Source organism: Eurosta solidaginis, chromosome 5 (assembly GCF_040869045.1).
Source record: "Eurosta solidaginis isolate ZX-2024a chromosome 5, ASM4086904v1, whole genome shotgun sequence".
Taxonomy (NCBI): domain Eukaryota; kingdom Metazoa; phylum Arthropoda; class Insecta; order Diptera; family Tephritidae; genus Eurosta; species Eurosta solidaginis.
The window spans coordinates 242,093,553-242,113,618 of NC_090323.1; the positions used below are offsets into that span (position 1 = coordinate 242,093,553).

At 41.6% G+C, this 20,066-nt stretch overlaps 1 protein-coding gene across 4 annotated transcripts in view; it reads left to right on the top strand.

Annotated features, from left to right (window-relative positions):
• The window catches only part of LOC137252967 (LMBR1 domain-containing protein 2 homolog), a 54,022-nt gene extending 34,276 nt beyond the window's left edge, over positions 1-19,746 (top strand). For all 4 annotated transcript variants that reach the window (XM_067789144.1, XM_067789140.1, XM_067789143.1 and 1 more), the window contains 3 exons: positions 17,429-17,852; positions 17,939-18,840; positions 18,901-19,746. In XM_067789144.1, coding sequence (XP_067645245.1) covers positions 17,501-17,852; positions 17,939-18,840; positions 18,901-19,509 — 1,863 coding nt within the window. In that variant the 5' untranslated portion in view covers positions 17,429-17,500 and the 3' untranslated portion in view covers positions 19,510-19,746. The remainder of the gene's footprint in view (positions 1-17,428; positions 17,853-17,938; positions 18,841-18,900) is intronic.
• The last annotated feature ends 320 nt before the right edge of the window (positions 19,747-20,066 follow it).

Below are 20,066 nucleotides of genomic sequence, written 5' to 3' on the forward strand. Positions count from 1 at the left end.
ACTCTAAACCAAAAGGGCAAGAGGAGGACGACGACGTCAAGACGAAGGTGCTGGAGGGGGACAAACAGCCCAATGGTGCTGCGAGTCCTACAGATAAACCTCCAACACAGTAAAGTGGCGTCGAGCGAACTCCTCCTAACCCTTGAGGAGGGTTCGTTTGACGTGGCGCTGATCCAGGAGCCGTGGCTCTCATCGGGAGGAAAGGTTTCTGGACTTAGCACGCGCGGGTTTGGCGTTTACTACGCACAAACGGAAGGACGGGTGCGAGCTGTAGTAATGGTAAGGAAACAGCTGCATTCATATATGCTGCCTAATTACACCACCGAGGATCTCGTAGCGGTGGCCGTTGAGCAAAAGAATAAGCAGGCATTTATCCTGGCGTCCTGCTACATGGCCCATGCTGCGGAGGTTCCACCGATGGAGTGCAATAGGCTAGTACAGGAGGAAGGGCGCAAAGGGCGGTTGGTCATAGGCGCAGATGCAAATGCGCACCACAATGCGTGGGGAGGAGCAGATACGAACGAGAGAGGCGAATCTCTATTTTGTTACATCCTGCAAACCAATTTGCAGATACCCAACAGGGGAAATGTTCCTACATACATTGGTCCAACATCCAGCAATGTTCTGGATATTACATTGAGCTCCGAGCGTGATATATCAAGGTATGATTGGATGGTTCTCGATAGACCATCCTTCTCCGACCATGCGTATATAAGCTTCAGCATCCCACTAAAGAGGGTAGAGAAGGGAGGAACCTTTAGAAACCCTAGGGCAACGAATTGGACTAAATTCCAGAAACATGTAGAAACGAAACTGGGACAACCCAAAGAGGTTGCTAATGTAGAGGAACTGGAGGAGTCGAATGAATTCCTAACAAGGACGCTTATGACTGCGTATAACAAAGCTTGCCCTCTAAGAAGATTCAGAGGAAAAGCAAAGCCGCCATGGTGGAGCAATGAGCTGAGTCTTCTAAGAAGACAGGTAAAAGAAATGTTTAAACTCGCAAAGACCGCGGAAAGCGAAGCGTGTCGGGACGAGTACAGGGATCTACTGAGGATCTACAAGCGTGAAATTACCAGGGCGAAGAGAAACTCATGGAAAAGTTTCTGTACGGACATAGAGTGCTCCAGTGAAACAGCACGGTTGAAAAAAGTCCTAGCAAAAGGAAACATAGTCCAGGGACTAATAAAGAAAGAGAACGGGGAATGGTCACGTGATAGTGAGGAATCCCTTGAGGTGCTTCTCGATACACATTTCCCATCGGGAGACGGTTTAGAAGAACCAGCAGACATCACTCACACTTCGATCACGGAGCTAGTGGTGCCGGGCTTGGTGACCGATACCAAGATCGAGTGGGCAGTGAAGACGTTTTCTAAGTTTAAATCGCCGGGCCCAGATGGTATATTCCCGGCCATGCTACAAGTCTCAAGTAGGGCGGTCGTGGAATGGCTTAAAATAATATTCGATGGGTGCATAAGACTGAATCATGTACCGCACTCTTCGAGAACTGCTCGTGTAGCTTTTCTACCAAAGGCGGGGAAGATCGGTCACGTGTATCCCAAAGACTATAGACCCATTAGCTTAACATCATTTCTGCTCAAAACCTTTGAGAGGCTGATAGATGTGTACATAAAGTCCAACGTGGATGAAAAGCTGCTCTCCACAACACAGCATGCGTACACCAAAGGCAAGTCGGTAGACACCGCATTGCATAGGGTGGCAATAAGCATAGAGAAATCCCTGGAATATAAGGAGTATGCTCTAGGAGTCTTCTTGGACATTGCCGGGGCTTTCAATAATGTTGCAAAATGGGCGATTATGGATGGTCTTAATTACATTAAAGTACATCCTGCCTTAATCAGATGGATCGGCTGCATGTTAAATTGCAGAAAGATTACATCACAATGGGGATTGTACGAGGCCACGAAATCAGTGGACAGGGGCACGCCGCAGGGAGGGGTGCTATCACCTCTGCTGTGGACACTGGTCATCAACCAACTGCTCAGGCAATTCGATGAGGGACCCGTAAAACTTACGGCTTACGCAGATGACGTTGCAATTGTCATAAGTGGAAAATGCCTTCCAACGATTAGTTCTTTGATGGATCGGGCGCTTCGGGATATTCATACCTGGGCATCTAATGTCGGGCTGAAAGTCAATGCGGAGAAGACGGATATGGTCTTGTTTACAAAGAGGTACAAGGTCCCAAATTGGACCAGGCCTAAGTTAGGAGCGGTGACCTTACAGGAGAAACCTTGCACAAAATATCTAGGAATCATCCTAGACAGTAAGCTGTCATGGAAGCTCAACGTGGAGGAGAGGGTCAAGAAGGCCTCAACGGCACTCTATGCATGTAAAAGAATGCTGGGGTGTACGTGGGGCCTATCGCCCTCTCTTTCTCATTGGGTTTTTACAGCGATTGTAAGCCCTATTCTATACTATGGAGTTCTTGTTTGGTGGAAAGCCACACAAAAAACAACATACCTCAAAAAATTAGAGGGGGTATGCAGACTATCGATGCTTTGCATTACGGGAGCCCTGAAAACAACCCCGACGGCTGCACTGTATGCCATTCTGCACATTCCACCTGTAGACCTGGTAGCAAAGAACAAAGCGTTAACGACCGCAACCAGGCTCGATGCTTCGGGGCAGCTTGAGCGCCGACCATATGGCCATAGTAGTATAGCGTCCTCAGTCACAAGACGAACAGACTACATGATTCCCTACCTGCACTTTGAGGGAGATCTTAAGGCCACAATAGAGGTGGACGGTTGGCGCAAGGGTGCGCAAATGGCGGACGAGGCGATACATGTGTACACCGATGGTTCCAAAATAGTGGAAGGAGTAGGGTCTGCGGTATACTGCGCTGATCCCGAATTAAGCAGATCCTACAGGCTGCCGGATTACTGTAGCGTTTTCCAAGCGGAAATATTAGCCGTAACCAAAGCAGTAGAAACCCTGGAAGAGAATAGCTTAAGCTGCAACCGTGTTAACTTTTATATTGACAGTCAAGCAGCAATTAAGGCAATAATCTCGCATAGCACAGCATCTAAATGCGTGTTAGAATGTAAGCAGTCTCTGGAGAGAATCGGGACAGGGAGAAGCATACATCTATATTGGGTCCCAGGGCATATGGGAATAGATGGGAATGAAAAAGCGGACGAATTAGCTAAAAAGGGCGCATCCCTTGAAGCTTGCTCCGTAGACGTCCCAATTAGATTGGGCGAGATTAAGCGAAGGCGAGAGGTGCACATGATCGACCAAGCAGAAAAGGCGTGGGTTCAAGCGCGGGGCTGTAAAGTGTCGAAGATTATGTGTAGGTCTTACAACCTTAGACTAACACAGTTGCTTCTATCATTAAAAAGAGAGGACTGTAGACTCATGACGGGTATTCTGACTGGACACTGCCTTCTGGCGTCACATGCCTTTAAACTAGGCTTGGTCAGTGATAGCAGATTTAGGAAGTGCGGGTTGGAGGAGGAAACGATCGAGCACGTTCTGTGCTCGTGCCCTGCACTTGCCAGGCTAAGACTCCAGCTATTAGGAGTGATACAGCTGTCAGATCTAGAAGCAGCAAGGGGCTTAAGTCCTAGGAAGCTTCTAGTATTTGCCAAGAGGACGGAGTTATTTTATAACATAGGTCCTGGTTTTTGATAGGGTTTTTCAGTTTGGTCGTTAAAACAAACTTCTGGTAACACTACGGACTCAATCAGTCTATGTGAGGTCCTCATGGACCGGCCAGTTCAACCTACCTACCTTGGTCGTAGGGTTTACTATATCTTCTAGGGCTGGTTCCCTAGTCATTCCTATAATCGTCCAGATCTTCCTTAATGCCTCTAGTTCTTTCTGTAGGTCCCTAGTTTTTTGGGTATTTTCGTCCCACCATTGGAGGGGGAATTTCGAGAAGAACCTTTGCATTTTAATTTACTCTATTATTATTAGCTTAAATAGGGAACAGTGAGCTGCAATTATTCATCTTTTAAGGTTATTAGTGGACTAACCAAAAAATAAGTATTAGTTTGTATGCAAACAAAGAATATCAAGCACTTATATCCACTAACACACATTTACATAGTTATGCTTCGTAAAATGAATAACCGCTCATAAGCCACGAAGCAGTTCAGTACTCAATTGACTCAATCGACTATTTGTCTGTACTTGACTAAGTACACATTTAGACACAATTTTTTGACTCACGACTAAGTGCACTAATTTTATTAGTATGTACTAATTTTTTTTTAAATTTCAATAGTAAAAATTTAATTAAATCTGTTTTTTTTTTTTTTTTTTTTTTTAACATTCTGGCAATTTAACGAGTTGTATGAGGACTAAGCATTGCAAAAAAAATTTTTTTTGATACGAATATCAAGTCGCTTTTCGAATATTTCTAGAGCTGCAATATAGTCAAAAATAAATTTGTTATTTCCTTGAGTACTTATATTTAATTGCGAAAATAAAATTGACACATCACACAAAATGGCAAGGCTTAGCAAAAAATTTGGATCTTTTAATTTGCCTATCAATTTTTGAGTTTCAGTAGACGGATCCTCAGCGAAGAAACATATAACTACTTCCCTCAAATTTAAAAGGCGCTCTAAACATTTAGCTCGGCTAGCCATCTTACTTCAGTGTGAAGTAAGACATCACCGTATTCTGCCTCAATTTCTTCCAGAAATGCGCGGAATTTTCGGTGCATAAGTGCATTATGTCCACCACGTATTTTTTTTATAATTTTGACGGTGATTTCTATAGCCTGTCCCACCTTGAAACTTTTAGCAATTAATTGCTGTTGATGCAAAATGCAATGAAATGTGGGCACGTTTAGGCCATTGCGAATGAACTGACCTACTAGTCCGTTTTTTGCACCAATCATTACGGGAGCACCATCAGTGCAAACTGACGATAGTTTGCTTTTATCTGCAAATCCAAACAATTCGCGTTCAATACACGCATAAATTGTGCTTCCCGTCACATTCAATTCGAGTCCTCGCAAACAAAACATATTCATGTTAAAGTTACCGTCAACAGTCCTCACACATACCAAAAGTTGACAGGTGTTACTAATGTCGGTACTTTCATCAAATGCAATGGAATAAGACCTGGCGGTTAATATATTTTGTTTCAATTGTAAATATAAAAATCTTGAAATATCAGTTATCCGTCACGTGATTGTACGTCGTGATAAGGGAATATCACCAACATGTTTGGCTAACTCCAGCCCTTTTTCTCCAAAGCACTCCAGGACGGCTACAGCCAAATCTTTAAAAAAAGTACCATCTTCTAATGGCTTACCTTTTTTTGCTAAAGCAAAACTAACCACAAAAGAAGCTTTCAATTTTGCTTGAGACAAATTTTCTTCCATTTCATTTATTTTTGAACGTTCCAAAAAAGCAAGCTTACATTCGAAGAACTTTATCATTTTTTCCTCAGGGGTAAGAGTATTTACGCTCCTGTGGAGTAAAACGAAATGTCGACTTAAGCTTTGCTTGCAAATGAAGTTTATAATTTTCCCGCAAACTAAGCATTGTGGCTTATTGGCGCTATTTAAAAAAAAAAAAAAAAAAAAACTCTACTTCCCATTCAATCTGAAACATTTTGCATTCATAAGTACGTACAATACTTTCGTATTGTACGACCAAACACTGTACCAAGACTGCGTGTGATACGTGCTTACAGTACAGCGCTGGAATCAAACTAAATAAATATTTGATTTTGCATTCGTGCTAGCCACGCGTTCGTGTATAATAACACATTCTCAATTTGGTAATCGTGTATATGTAGTGGTGCCCACCTATGAATATGACTGTGTGTGGTCTGCATAAAAAGTGCATTGGCGTAGGAGAGCATTATGCATAATGCTACAAACGTATTAACATAAGATGACACCATGCATAATGCTACACCATCCACCTAAAAAAAAGACACATATAACTGGAGACAATTGTATATGACTTTTTCAGAGACTTAATGACCCACTTGAGTTTTGCTTGAGTTAGAAAAAAGATTTTAATTGCTTTTGAATTCTATTATAATTTATGAATAGCGGTAATTTGATATCGACAGGGGTAAGTTTATTTATGTATTTGTTTGTTTACGTTAGTTTACATTTGTTTTTAATATGCTGACTTTTGTTATTTAAATTTTTTTCATATGCTATTTTGTATGTTTGTATATTTATAATTATAAGTAATGTTTCCGTTTATGTTTACAAATTATTCTTTAACATTTATGAGGTAACGGTAACTTGATGCCAAAATAAATTTGTATGTTTATGTAGGGTTTTTTTCTTGTATTAATTTGTTTACATTTTCTAGTGTGTGCATTTTGTAGTGTGTTGGTTTAAGCCTATGCTTATGGACTATTAATTCTTTATTTTACAGATAGGTTAAGGTAAAAATATTTCCTATTATTATTTTCTAATTTACTGGGGGTTGATGTAAACAATTTTTTTTTTTATTGGTGTTTCCTATTCTACCGAGGGTTAAGGTAAAAATAATTTTCCTAAAATTATGACCTCTCTAAAAAGCGAGGTTTTCCTTAAATTGACCAGGGCTAATAAATTTATAATTATTTCTTTAATGTTTAGCTAAGTTATAATAAAAATTATCTTTCCTATTAATACTTTCTATTCTAATGGGGGTTGAAGTACAAATATTTTTCCTAAGATTATGACCTATCTAAAAACGAGGTATCCTAACTGAAACAGGCCATACTTATATCTATTTCTCTATTATGATATTTATAACTTTAATTATTTCTATTAAATAACAGCTTTTCATTGTTATTTCATTTCATTAGGGTTATATTAATCTAGTGCAAAAAAATCTGTAGCTAATTATGCGGAAATTTATAATATGAAATATGTAACTAATTATGCAGAAATTTAGGAGCTGTGATTGACGGAAGAGCAAGGCAGTTTATATTAGTAGTAGTAGTTCAGCTGAGGGAGCGGAAGGAAGGTACAGTGGATTCAGAAATTCTTCTATCTTTAATTTTTTTTTTATTTTTCCTATTTTCCAGCAATATCTTTGACCTTATATGTCATGCGATTTCTTCTGCGGCCACCAAGACAGAATCGTCATGATACTAATGAAGAATTATTTAATTTTTAACCGGGATTTGTCACGTGCACAACCTCTTAGGTTTATGCAATTATTTGATCTTAGAGAACTTGGGTACCTACTTTTATTAATTTAAATTTGCCTACTCGAGTACTATTTTATAATTTTTCACCAATTGGACAACTGTGTTTTTCTTTATAAATTTCAAGTTCTGGATTGCCGGCATTTCTTGTATGCCTGGTCGAATATTGTCCTAAGTCAATAACTTCCTCAACAATCTGGTTGCTTGAAATTTTTCTACGCTAACATTTTTCTATCCTAAGATGAAAACGAGCGCGACATGTCTTTTTGTTACAAATTTGTATAGCGCTTTCCATATACTTTTATAGGTTCTCTTTGTGACTTTTTCTTCATTTTTTCTGTTGTTGGTAATGTTATTATTTTATTTTTGAATTTTGCATACTTCCACCGATACGGAGTTTTTTTATTTTTTATTCAAATATAAATTCGATGGTATTTCCATCTGAACTACTGTGAATTTTTGCTGTTGCTTCCTGATTAACCTTGTCTTTAAAGATATCAGGAGCATTCAAAGAAATTATGCAAATTTTGATTTGCTGTTCACTTTAGGCAGGGCTCCCTTTACTGTCGATTGCGACATTTTGAAATTTACTATTTTGGATTTATTTGAATTATTTATTGCTCTTCCCCACCTTTGAGTTTGGAAATTTGGGCAGAGAGGAGAAAAAAATTTTAGACGCGCTGTTTCACATTATTCAGTTGCCTATATTTGAATTTCATATAGTTAATTAATAGCCCTATTGTGCATATTAGAGCACCTAGCCAAATGTCTGTGATGTTTTGATTGGTTTTTGTGTCCACTTAGTCTGGTGGCTCATATTTTACTAATCTATTCTCTGATGGCGGCCACCGTGGTGTGATGGTAGCGTGCTCCGCCTACCACACCGTATGCCCTGGGTTCACACCCCGGGCGAAGCAACATCAAAAGTTTAGAAATAAGGTTTTTCAATTAGAAGAACATTTTTCTAAGCGGGGTCGCCCCTCGGCAGTGTTTGGCAAGCGCTCCGGGTGTATTTATGCCATGAAAAGCTCTCAGTGAAAACTTATCTGCCTTGCAGATGCCGTTCGGAGTCGGCATAAAACATATAGGTCCCGTCCGGCCGATTTGTTGGGAAAATCAATAGGAGTACGACGCAAATTGGAAGAGAAGCTCGACCTTAGATCCCTTCGGAGGTTATCGCGCCTTACATTTATTTATTTTTTTTATCTCTGATGTTTCAGAGTTTCCTTTACCTACTTCGTAGCCAGCTATGGCTATCATAATGCCTTGGGCTATTTTTGTCCACCAAGACATTTTGAACCTTCTGCGTTTACTTTCCTGTTTCAGTGGAATAAGGGGTAAATTCCAATTTTAATAAAATGTCTTTGATTATATTCTTTATCTTAAATACTTCATTTTATTTATAGCTTTTGTATTATAAAAATTGTAAATCTAAAAAAAAAAATTTTATTTTCTTAAAAATATTTTTTTAAGTTAAAAAAATTTTTAACATTTCCAAAATTTTATAATTTACTAGCTTAGTATAGCTTATTTTCTTTTAGAAAATATTTTAAAATATTTTTAATTATTCATAGTAAAAAAATTTCAAACGCTATTATAATTTCATTTTAAGCTCATTCTAATCATCCTCATAATTTCTTTTACTTTGGTCGTAGGGTCCCTCACTAGGGTAGGCACCTTGTCGTTGGTGTGAGGGCTTAGCCGAACTCCATAGTGCCCGACTATGAGGCGGAGCTGTTTAGGACTGACATCTACGCCGTTTCGCCTCATAGGAGGGCGGCGGGATGTCGGTGACCAAGAACTGCCAACCCCCTAATCCAGGGTGTTATGCGGACCGTGCCTATTGGACGATTTGCAGCCAGGGGATAAATTCGGCTGTATTCGAACGGAGCCTTCCCGATACCGGGCCATCTCGGGAAGTATTTATGGCCTTACCGCAGTAAGGGGCGCTGCTGTGGCGGACGGTTTTTTCCCCGTATATAATACTGGACAGCTGAGCCCGCCTTGTCGGGCAGGTGGTCGTACGACCAAGATGAACAACTCATTACCTGAACGTAATAAGGAGGATGTTAAGAGGAGGACTGAGTCGCAATCCAGGGACGACAAATACGAATTAAGCGATGCGTCGGACTCGGGGAGCGAGAGTAGTGCTGATTCAATGAACTCCGTGTTGGAGAAGCACACAAATGAAAACGGAGTAGAAGAGTGGAGAAGGGTACGGAGCAGAGGAAGTAAAAGAGCTCTCTCGCAGTACCGTGCAGCACTAAGAATTGTACAACGCTTGGGAGCAGTGGTCGACCCAACAGAAGTGGAGATCGAGCGCTTGGAATGGGCCCATGAAGCGGTAGAAGTAGGTCGAAGGCAGTTCAAAAGGTTTGCTGCGAGAAACCCTCGGTTCTGCAACCGGTACGAGGAGGAAGAAGCGTCGAATGGCAGAATGAAGAGGCAACGTTCGGCAGAAGGCGACAAGCCTGCTTTCAAGAGGCAGAAAGGACCCAGTCCTAGAGCTGCGAGGCAGGGCAGTCGCATAGACAAGACAAGTAGGCCCAAAGCTGTAAGGCAGATGGGTTCCAATAGCGAGGTAGCAACTACCTCGAAAGCTGCCAGTCAGAGGGAAGTTCCAACTACGGAAGTAGGAGATAAGCCAAAGGGAGATAACGCTAAGACTCCGGCTTTCTCGGAGGCGCTAAAGGGAGTTAACGCGAAGACTCCGGTGTTCTCGGAGGTTCCAAAGGGAGATAACACTAAGACTCCTGCTTTTCACGAGAAGATGAGTGATGTGGCAAAGCAGTCACTGACTGTGGCGCTGGTTGATCGTAGCAGTCCGTTCGGACAAATGACTACTGAAAGGTGGAGATCTGTGGAAAGGGAGCTTATTAGCTTAATGCATAAGATGATGCGGGAACAACCAAGTAAGCCCCTTCCAACCTTTGATTCGGGGGGATGGTATAATGGTGTGAAGATGATAGCGTGCGACAACATCGCGAGCTTGCGGTGGCTGGAGGAAGTCGTTCCAAACCTCCAAAGGCAAGGCACGAACGCGCGGTTTGAGGTGGTGGATAAAGCGCAAATCCCCACGGTACCAAAAGTTAAGGTATGGATACCATGCGTGATGAAGTCGGAGGATACACTGCGACTTCTGCAGAATCAGAATCCGAACATACCGACACAGGATTGGAAGGTACTTACTGTATCTCGGCCTACCGAGGATGGTCAGTTCTACATCTTCCAAATAAACAAGCAGGCGGAGGATATTTTGTACACGCAGCTTGGCAAAATGTCCTTTGGCACTGGCAAAATTTACGTGCGACTCAGGAAAAGAAGGCCCGAGGATAAAAATCCTAACACGCTGGAAGTGGGCGAAGTCGAAAAGGACCTCAGAAGCCTAAGGGAAAAAAGACAGGTGGAGGTCCCCGACGTCACCACGAACGTGCTAGAAGAGGACCAACCGCTAAATGGTGCTGTGACTCGCACAGAGGAACACACGGCACAACATTCACGAGGGGCTGAAGGGGGCCTCGAAACCTCTAAACCAAAAGGGCAAGAGGAGGACGACGACGTCAAGACGAAGGTGCTGGAGGGGGACAAACAGCCCAATGGTGCTGCGAGTCCTACAGATAAACCTCCACCACAGTAAAGTGGCGTCGAGCGAACTCCTACTAACCCTTGAGGAGGTTTCGTTTGACGTGGCGCTGATCCAGGAGCCGTGGCTCTCATCGGGAGGAAAGGTTTCTGGACTTAGCACGCGCGGGTTTGGCGTTTACTACGCACAAACGGAAGGACGGGTGCGAGCTATAGTAATGGTAAGGAAACAGCTGCATTCATATATGCTGCCTAATTACACCACCGAGGATCACGTAGCGGTGGCCGTTGAGCAAAAGAATAAGCAGGCATTTATCCTGGCGTCCTGCTACATGGCCCATGCTGCGGATGTTCCACCGATGGAGTGCAAAAGGCTTGTACAGGAGGAAGGGCGCAAAGGGCGGTTGGTCATAGGCGCAGATGCAAATGCGCACCACAATGCGTGGGGAGGAGCAGATACGAACGAGAGAGGCGAATCTCTATTTTGTTACATCCTGCAAACCAATTTGCAGATAGCCAACAGGGGAAATGTTCCTACATACATTGGTCCAACATCCAGCAATGTTCTGGATATTACATTGAGCTCCGAGCGTGATATATCAAGGTATGATTGGATGGTTCTCGATAGACCATCCTTCTCCGACCATGCGTATATAAGCTTCAGCATCCCACTAAAGAGGGTAGAGAAGGGAGGAACCTTTAGAAACCCTAGGGCAACGAATTGGACTAAATTCCAGAAACATGTAGAAACGAAACTGGGACAACCCAAAGAGGGTGCTAATGTAGAGGAACTGGAGGAGTCGAATGAATTCCTAACAAGGACGCTTATGACTGCGTATAACAAAGCTTGCCCTCTAAGAAGATTCAGAGGAAAAGCAAAGCCGCCATGGTGGAGCAATGAGCTGAGTCTTCTAAGAAGACAGGTAAAAGAAATGTTTAAACTCGCAAAGACCGCGGAAAGCGAAGCGTGTCGGGACGAGTACAGGGATCTACTGAAGATCTACAAGCGTGAAATTACCAGGGCGAAGAGAAACTCTTCGAGAAAAGTTTCTGTACGGACATAGAGTGCTCCAGTGAAACAGCACGGTTGAAAAAAGTCCTAGCAAAGGGAAACATAGTCCAGGGACTAATAAAGAAAGAGAACGGGGAATGGTCACGTGATAGTGAGGAATCCCTTGAGGTGCTTCTCGATACACATTTCCCATCGGGAGACGGTTTAGAAGAACCAGCAGACATCACTCACACTTCGATCACGGAGCTAGTGGTGCCGGGCTTGGTGACCGATACCAAGATCGAGTGGGCAGTGAAGACGTTTTCTAAGTTTAAATCGCCGGGCCCAGATGGTATATTCCCGGCCATGCTACAAGTCTCAAGTAGGGCGGTCGTGGAATGGCTTAAAATAATATTCGATGGGTGCATAAGACTGAATCATGTACCGCACTCTTGGAGAACTGCTCGTGTAGCTTTTCTACCAAAGGCGGGGAAGATCGGTCACGTGTATCCCAAAGACTATAGACCCATTAGCTTAACATCATTTCTGCTCAAAACCTTTGAGAGGCTGATAGATGTGTACATAAAGTCCAACGTGGATGAAAAGCTGCTCTCCACAACACAGCATGCGTACACCAAAGGCAAGTCGGTAGACACCGCATTGCATAGGGTGGCAATAAGCATAGAGAAATCCCTGGAATATAAGGAGTATGCTCTAGGAGTCTTCTTGGACATTGCCGGGGCTTTCAATAATGTTGCAAAATGGGCGATTATGGATGGTCTTAATTACATTACAGTACATCCTACCTTAATCAGATGGATCGGCTGCATGTTAAATTGCAGAAGGATTACATCACAATGGGGATTGTACGAGGCCACGAAATCAGTGGACAGGGGCACGCCGCAGGGAGGGGTGCTATCACCTCTGCTGTGGACACTGGTCATCAACCAACTGCTCAGGCAATTCGATGAGGGACCCGTAAAACTTACGGCTTACGCAGATGACGTTGCAATTGTCATAAGTGGAAAATGCCTTCCAACGATTAGTTCTTTGATGGATCGGGCGCTTCGGGATATTCATACCTGGGCATCTAATGTCGGGCTGAAAGTCAATGCGGAGAAGACGGATATGGTCTTGTTTACAAAGAGGTACAAGGTCCCAAATTGGACCAGGCCTAAGTTAGGAGCGGTGACCTTACAGGAGAAACCTTGCACAAAATATCTAGGAATCATCCTAGACAGTAAGCTGTCATGGAAGCTCAACGTGGAGGAGAGGGTCAAGAAGGCCTCAACGGCACTCTATGCATGTAAAAGAATGCTGGGGTGTACGTGGGGCCTATCGCCCTCTCTTTCTCATTGGGTTTTTACAGCGATTGTAAGCCCTATTCTATACTATGGAGTTCTTGTTTGGTGGAAAGTCACACAAAAAACAACATACCTCAAAAAATTAGAGGGGGTATGCAGACTATCGATGCTTTGCATTACGGGAGCCCTGAAAACAACCCCGACGGCTGCACTGTATGCCATTCTGCACATTCCACCTGTAGACCTGGTAGCAAAGAACAAAGCGTTAACGACCGCAACCAGGCTCGATGCTTCGGGGCAGCTTGAGCGCCGACCATATGGCCATAGTAGTATAGCGTCCTCAGTCACAAGACGAACAGACTACATGATTCCCTACCTGCACTTTGAGGGAGATCTTAAGGCCACAATAGAGGTGGACGGTTGGCGCAAGGGTGCGCAAATGGCGGACGAGGCGATACATGTGTACACCGATGGTTCCAAAATAGTGGAAGGAGTAGGGTCTGCGGTATACTGCGCTGATCCGGAATTAAGCAGATCCTACAGGCTGCCGGATTACTGTAGCGTTTTCCAAGCGGAAATATTAGCCGTAACCAAAGCAGTAGAAACCCTGGAAGAGAATAGCTTAAGCTGCAACCGTGTTAACTTTTATATTGACAGTCAAGCAGCAATTAAGGCAATAATCTCGCATAGCACAGCATCTAAATGCGTGTTAGAGTGTAAGCAGTCTCTGGAGAGAATCGGGACAGGGAGAAGCATACATCTATATTGGGTCCCAGGGCATATGGGAATAGATGGGAATGAAAAAGCGGACGAATTAGCTAAAAAGGGCGCATCCCTTGAAGCTTGCTCCGTAGACGTCCCAATTAGATTGGGCGAGATTAAGCGAAGGCGAGAGGTGCACATGATCGACCAAGCAGAAAAGGCGTGGGTTCAAGCGCGGGGCTGTAAAGTGTCGAAGATTATGTGTAGGTCTTACAACCTTAGACTAACACAGTTGCTTCTATCATTAAAAAGAGAGGACTGTAGACTCATGACGGATATTCTGACTGGACACTGCCTTCTGGCGTCACATGCCTTTAAACTAGGCTTGGTCAGTGATAGCAGATTTAGGAAGTGCGGGTTGGAGGAGGAAACGATCGAGCACGTTCTGTGCTCGTGCCCTGCACTTGCCAGGCTAAGACTCCAGCTATTAGGAGTGATACAGCTGTCAGATCTAGAAGCAGCAAGTGGCTTAAGTCCTAGGAAGCTTCTAGTATTTGCCAAGAGGACGGAGTTATTTTATAACATAGGTCCTGGTTTTTGATAGGGTTTTTCAGTTTGGTCGTTAAAACAAACTTCTGGTAACACTACGGACTCAATCAGTCTATGTGAGGTCCTCATGGACCGGCCAGTTCAACCTACCTACCTTGGTCGTAGGGTTTACTATATCTTCTAGGGCTGGTTCCCTAGTCATTCCTATAATCATCCAGATCTTCCTTAATGCCTCTAGTTCTTTCTGTAGGTCCCTAGTTTTTTGGGTATTTTCGTCCCACCATTGGAGGGGGAATTTCGAGAAGAACCTTTGCATTTTAATTTACTCTATTATTATTAGCTTAAATAGGGAACAGTGAGCTGCAATTATTCATCTTTTAAGGTTATTAGTGGACTAACCAAAAAATAAGTATTAGTTTGTATGCAAACAAAGAATATCAAGCACTTATATCCACTAACACACATTTACATAGTTATGCTTCGTAAAATGAATAACCGCTCATAAGCCACGAAGCAGTTCAGTACTCAATTGACTCAATCGACTATTTGTCTGTACTTGACTAAGTACACATTTAGACACAATTTTTTGACTCACGACTAAGTGCACTAATTTTATTAGTATGTACTAATTTTTTTTTAAATTTCAATAGTAAAAATTTAATTAAATCTGTTTTGTTTTTTTTTTTTTTTAACATTCTGGCAATTTAACGAGTTGTATGAGGACTAAGCATTGCAAAAAAAATTTTTTTTGATAAATTATTTGATAATTTTATTCTTCTCACTAAGCATTTCAATTTTACTAGTTTAATTTTTTAATAGATTTTTAATATTTAATTAAATCCTTTATTTTTCAAGACAAAATTTTTCAATTAAGCTAGTCCTACTGTAAAAATGTAAAATGTTGATTCTAATTTAATGAAAAAAAAATCCTAAGCAAAAACAAAAGTTTTTGCTCATGGTGAAGCGTCCATAAGGCCGCTCAATTGATTCTAAATATACTTATAAGAAATAATTGTTCCCGCTTGCTGCCAGCCATTGTCATTGTTTCCAGTCAATTGTTATCCGCCGTGCTGCTAAATATTTTTTGTTTGCTAGTATGGCTATGTTAGATTCCACTTCGTTTATTTGCCATTCACGTTTGTTGTTGAGATCCTGTTTTATTTTTCTCTCTTTTGCTACTCGTCCAGTATGCGTATTTTAATATTTCACTCTATTATGCAGCTGGAACTTCATTCATTAGCTCGATTGTTCTCTATGTGCCAGGGCTGCTTAATAACTTAGTACCATTTTTTGTTGTCCAAATGTCCTGCTCTTTGCTCCGAAGGCTGGCTCTGCCCGCAGGTATAAATATTCGCTTAATTTTGAGCGTGTAGACCGATGGAATTGTTACTTTTGCGTTACTAGCAGGACTATTAAATTTTACTTTACTTTAGACTTGGTAGGATCTCTTCCAGTAAGATCTTCTTAGCGTTGCTTGATCAGCAACTTTTAATGATCGAACTGGCAGGATCGCCATGTAATGTTTAAGAAAATGAAAACAAGTCCGCTTAAGTGTAGCGCAAAATAGTCATTTTCTTTATTAGAGAAATGTCTTTCTTTCTATACAAAATTATCTATTTTACACATACGTAATTACACTAACACTAATACACTAAAGGTATCTACATTCTTAACATTTATATTCTGAGTCAGCATATTAGTTCGACCTAATTTTAGACATTTGTAACTGTAGAAATATTTTGCCAGGCACATTGACAAATTGTCATTGACGCTCGGTCACGCTATTAACGAATTGGTCAATGCGCCAGTTAAATGTAACCGGATATAGGTCTTGCTGTTGGCATTAGTATGTGATGTTGAACTCCCGCTGTGTTCGGGTAACCGTAATGTATTTAGGTCGATATTGTAATATGAATGCAATATGACTGTGTGTGGTCTGCATAAAAAGTGCATTGGCGTAGGAGAGCATGATGCATAATGCTACAAACGTATTGACATAAGATGGCACCATGCATAATGATACAATGGGCATTGATAATGCGACTATCGCCTGTGAGTAGTGCGCTGATATCAGGGCGGTATCCACTGGGGCAACAGATGACAGAAGGGATGTAGATGCTGATGATTTCTAAGTTTACATCGCCTGACCGGACAGATATTCCATGACATTCTAGGACACTGTCCCTGCGGCTCCATTTCCATTTCCGCTCTTGCGATCTTTTCTGTGGACGTTGTACCCAGAGCACGTCTACAGAGCCGATCTTGCTGTGATTTTGGTCTCTTGAATCGCAGCAATGCGGATGTTATGCCGCTTCATAAAATCAACTATCTCCGTGATCTTCCCAGTTAATCCATTACAGTTTAGCTACAGAATTCTGAAGTACAACGGGGGAGTCGTCGTCACTCTAGGGGTAGGTGACGGGTGACTACGCCTGAGTTGTGGGAGGCGTGGACGCAATTGCTGTTGTGGCCCTGGGACTCGACGTCCCCGAGATCAGAACATCTAGGAAAGTGGCACCGTCCAAAACAGGAGCTGCATTAGGCAGATGATATTCTGTGCTGGCAATCAGTGCAAAAGGTGGTAGGGACTAAGAGTCTGTTTCCCTGACCTAGTCGATTGCTAGTGCCGGAAAGAGGGGGCGTTGCTACCGACTCCACTACGGAGATTGTAGTTATGAGTAGGAGCGGCGGAATGAGCTGTGGCTTGCTGAGCAGCAGGGCTGTTGTAAGGTAGTGGGGGCGCTAAGGAGCAGACTACGAGACGCCCTTGGACGTGAACAGCAAGGAGCCACAAAAGATTTATAAAAGTTACGACGACGTCGGGTTTTGGGGTCTAGCCCAGAACAACTTGTCCGATGCAACCATTCCTTGCACGTGACACACTGACAAGAGTGTGACCGTCCTAAAAAGATTCTTTCATTATTCGCTTTTTTCAGTGCTTCGTAAAAGCAACCCAACCTGATTTTTGAATGCGGGAGTCTCAAAGCTTTGTTATTAAAAGAGAACAAACCTCTAGTAATTGAATCATGCTACTGTTAAACTCCAAAGCTCTAGTTTATAGCTCAGTGTTAATGTAATATAATGCACATGCGTATAGGAATTATTGTTGTTTGACAGATTTTGTAAAATGTACCTAACTTTTTTTTTTAATTTTAAGACTTTATATCGGCAATGCTTACAAGAACATAGTAGTCATATTGGTGTACCTATTCGAACTCCAAATATAAATATGTCACATGTTGGAATGGTTGGTACTAAATGCCAGGCACCGTGGGGTATGATACCCGATGCTATGTTTCCAAATTTATGGCGAATAATCTATTGGACATCGCAGTTTCTTACTTGGCTAATTATGCCACTTATGCAATCTTATCTAAAGGCGGGAGATTTCTCAATTAAAGGCAAACTTAAATCTGCTCTGGTCGAGAATGCTATCTATTATAGCTCATATCTATTCATTTGTGGTATTTTACTAATATATATTGCTGCAAAAGGAGTCTCATTAGATTGGCAAAAACTTAAAGCTATTGCATCTTCCGCATCTAATACTTGGGGCTTGTTCCTGTTGATTTTGTTATTGGGTATGTTTGCTTTTACTCAATAGTATTTAATTTAATTACATCTGAAATCTATAGTATATACACAAACATATTTTTTATTTGCTAAGGATATGCCCTAGTTGAAGTACCCCGCTCTCTATGGAATAATGCAAAACCGGGATTCACCTTGCAGTACTCGTATTTTAAAGTCGCTAAACTAAGTTCTGACAAAGCAGAGGCTGAGGAGAATGTCGACGATGTGCTGGAATCTCTACAGGAAATATGTCGCGCAGTCCCCAACAATCATGAATTACGTCCCTGTGTCGAAACTATTTTGCGAAAAGTTCCAACAGAGCTGCTTGACCGTTCAATACGCAACTTTACGCGAAGTGGTGGCAACGGTGGCACATCGACTATTGTACCGTCAGAAAAGGCTTTAGTGCGCATCCACAAGCAAGTAATAAAATCATTACAAACATTGCAACGAAATGAATGTTTGTGGAACGTCCAAGTAGATACTGTTTTATATTTGGAAGATATTGCACGGAATATGCACTCAGTAGATAAGCGATTTAAAACCGAGTTTCCTCCAAAGCGAACTAAATTGGGCAATGTTTTATATAGCCCAACAATTCACTGGTATTGGGAATGTTTATGTAAAGCACCGTTTTTGAAAGCAGTTTCTTTATTTACGGCAGTTATGTCTTTCATGGTTGTATGGAGTGAATTAACATTTTTCAATCGAAGGCCAGTACTCTCAATATTTGCAAATGTTATTAATATCGCTAAATACAGTTACGATTTTTTTACTATTGAACTATTTTCAATGATTGTGCTTTGCTATCTCTTTTACTGCACATATTCTACAATTTTGCGTATACGCTTCCTTAATCTATATTATCTCGCTCCTCATCATCAAACTAATGAGCACAGTTTAATTTTTAGCGGTATGTTGCTATGCCGATTAACACCGCCAATGTGTCTAAACTTTCTTGGACTGATACATATGGATTCGCATATAATCAAGGAGGTAAATGATATTCATAATGCCTTTCAAGTAAGTATTGACATACTTAATTTTTATTTTAAGCGGATTCTCGAAACATATTATACACAAATAATGGGTCATATGGATGTTTTGGGTATTATCTCGGATGGTTTCAATATTTACTTTCCAATGTGTATGTTAGCTTTTTGTTTAGCTACATGGTTTAGTTTGGGAAGCCGAGCTTTAAGCGCCATGGGTTTTCAACAATTTCTTCAAAATGAAACTATTGCCACTGAACTCGTACAAGAAGGTAAAGATTTGATAGCACGAGAGAAACGGCGTCGGCAACGAGCTGAAGAAGCTATGTCTCGTCGTCTAACATCAACGACAAATGAATATTTCGCGAAATATCGTAACGCTGGGGGAATAAATGCCCATGCCGGTGACGTTGGCTCTTTACGCACCCCTACGGATGGATTGTTGAGGGATAGTGAAAGCTTCAGCTATGCGACTGTTTCATCGTCGTCAAATACGCGGGCGCCACCTTTGGGTGTGCCACGAACTCTATCAGAAGAGATTAATGATCGTTTTGGAGTAAGTACACATCTTGAAATTGGATTTAAAGGCACCAGCGATAGCATCGAAAAACTTGAAGAAAACATTGACCGTCGTGTAGGATCACCACCACGTGGTCTTTTTGATGATGTATGATTACAGCCGCACTGGGAAATATCGATTTGTATATGTTGTAAATGTTTAGAATCGGAGTTCGATTGAATCTTTCAAGAGATGAAAAACGTAAGAAATAACCTCCACGTACAAAAAAAATAAAAAATTACAAATACACAAACGAAGAAGTGGTATGTAATATATGTAATACTTAAACATATGCCAGCACCTAATAAACATCTTTGATCACTCTTAATTTGAAAACATTTAATAACTAAATATTGCTGTTTTATAAACCATTTCAGTTGCATGAGAAAAATTTATTTCCAAACAAGTTTTTAAAAAGCCATTTACTTTTATGAATTTAAAAAATTAAGTTTTTCAAAAAATGAAAACACTGTTATGTTCCCTATAAAATTCTGCACTTCCCAAAAAAAGGTCACTAAGGCCTTAATGTGTTGAGAAACTGTTGGATGGTGGTTAAAGGGTTGAGGTGCTACAAATTGACTACCCTAGCAGAGGTTTAACGATTCTGCTTTAAGCAATTTAATTTGAGGAAAAAAATGGGCCGCTAGAGGTTAATCTACGGCCGTTTAAGA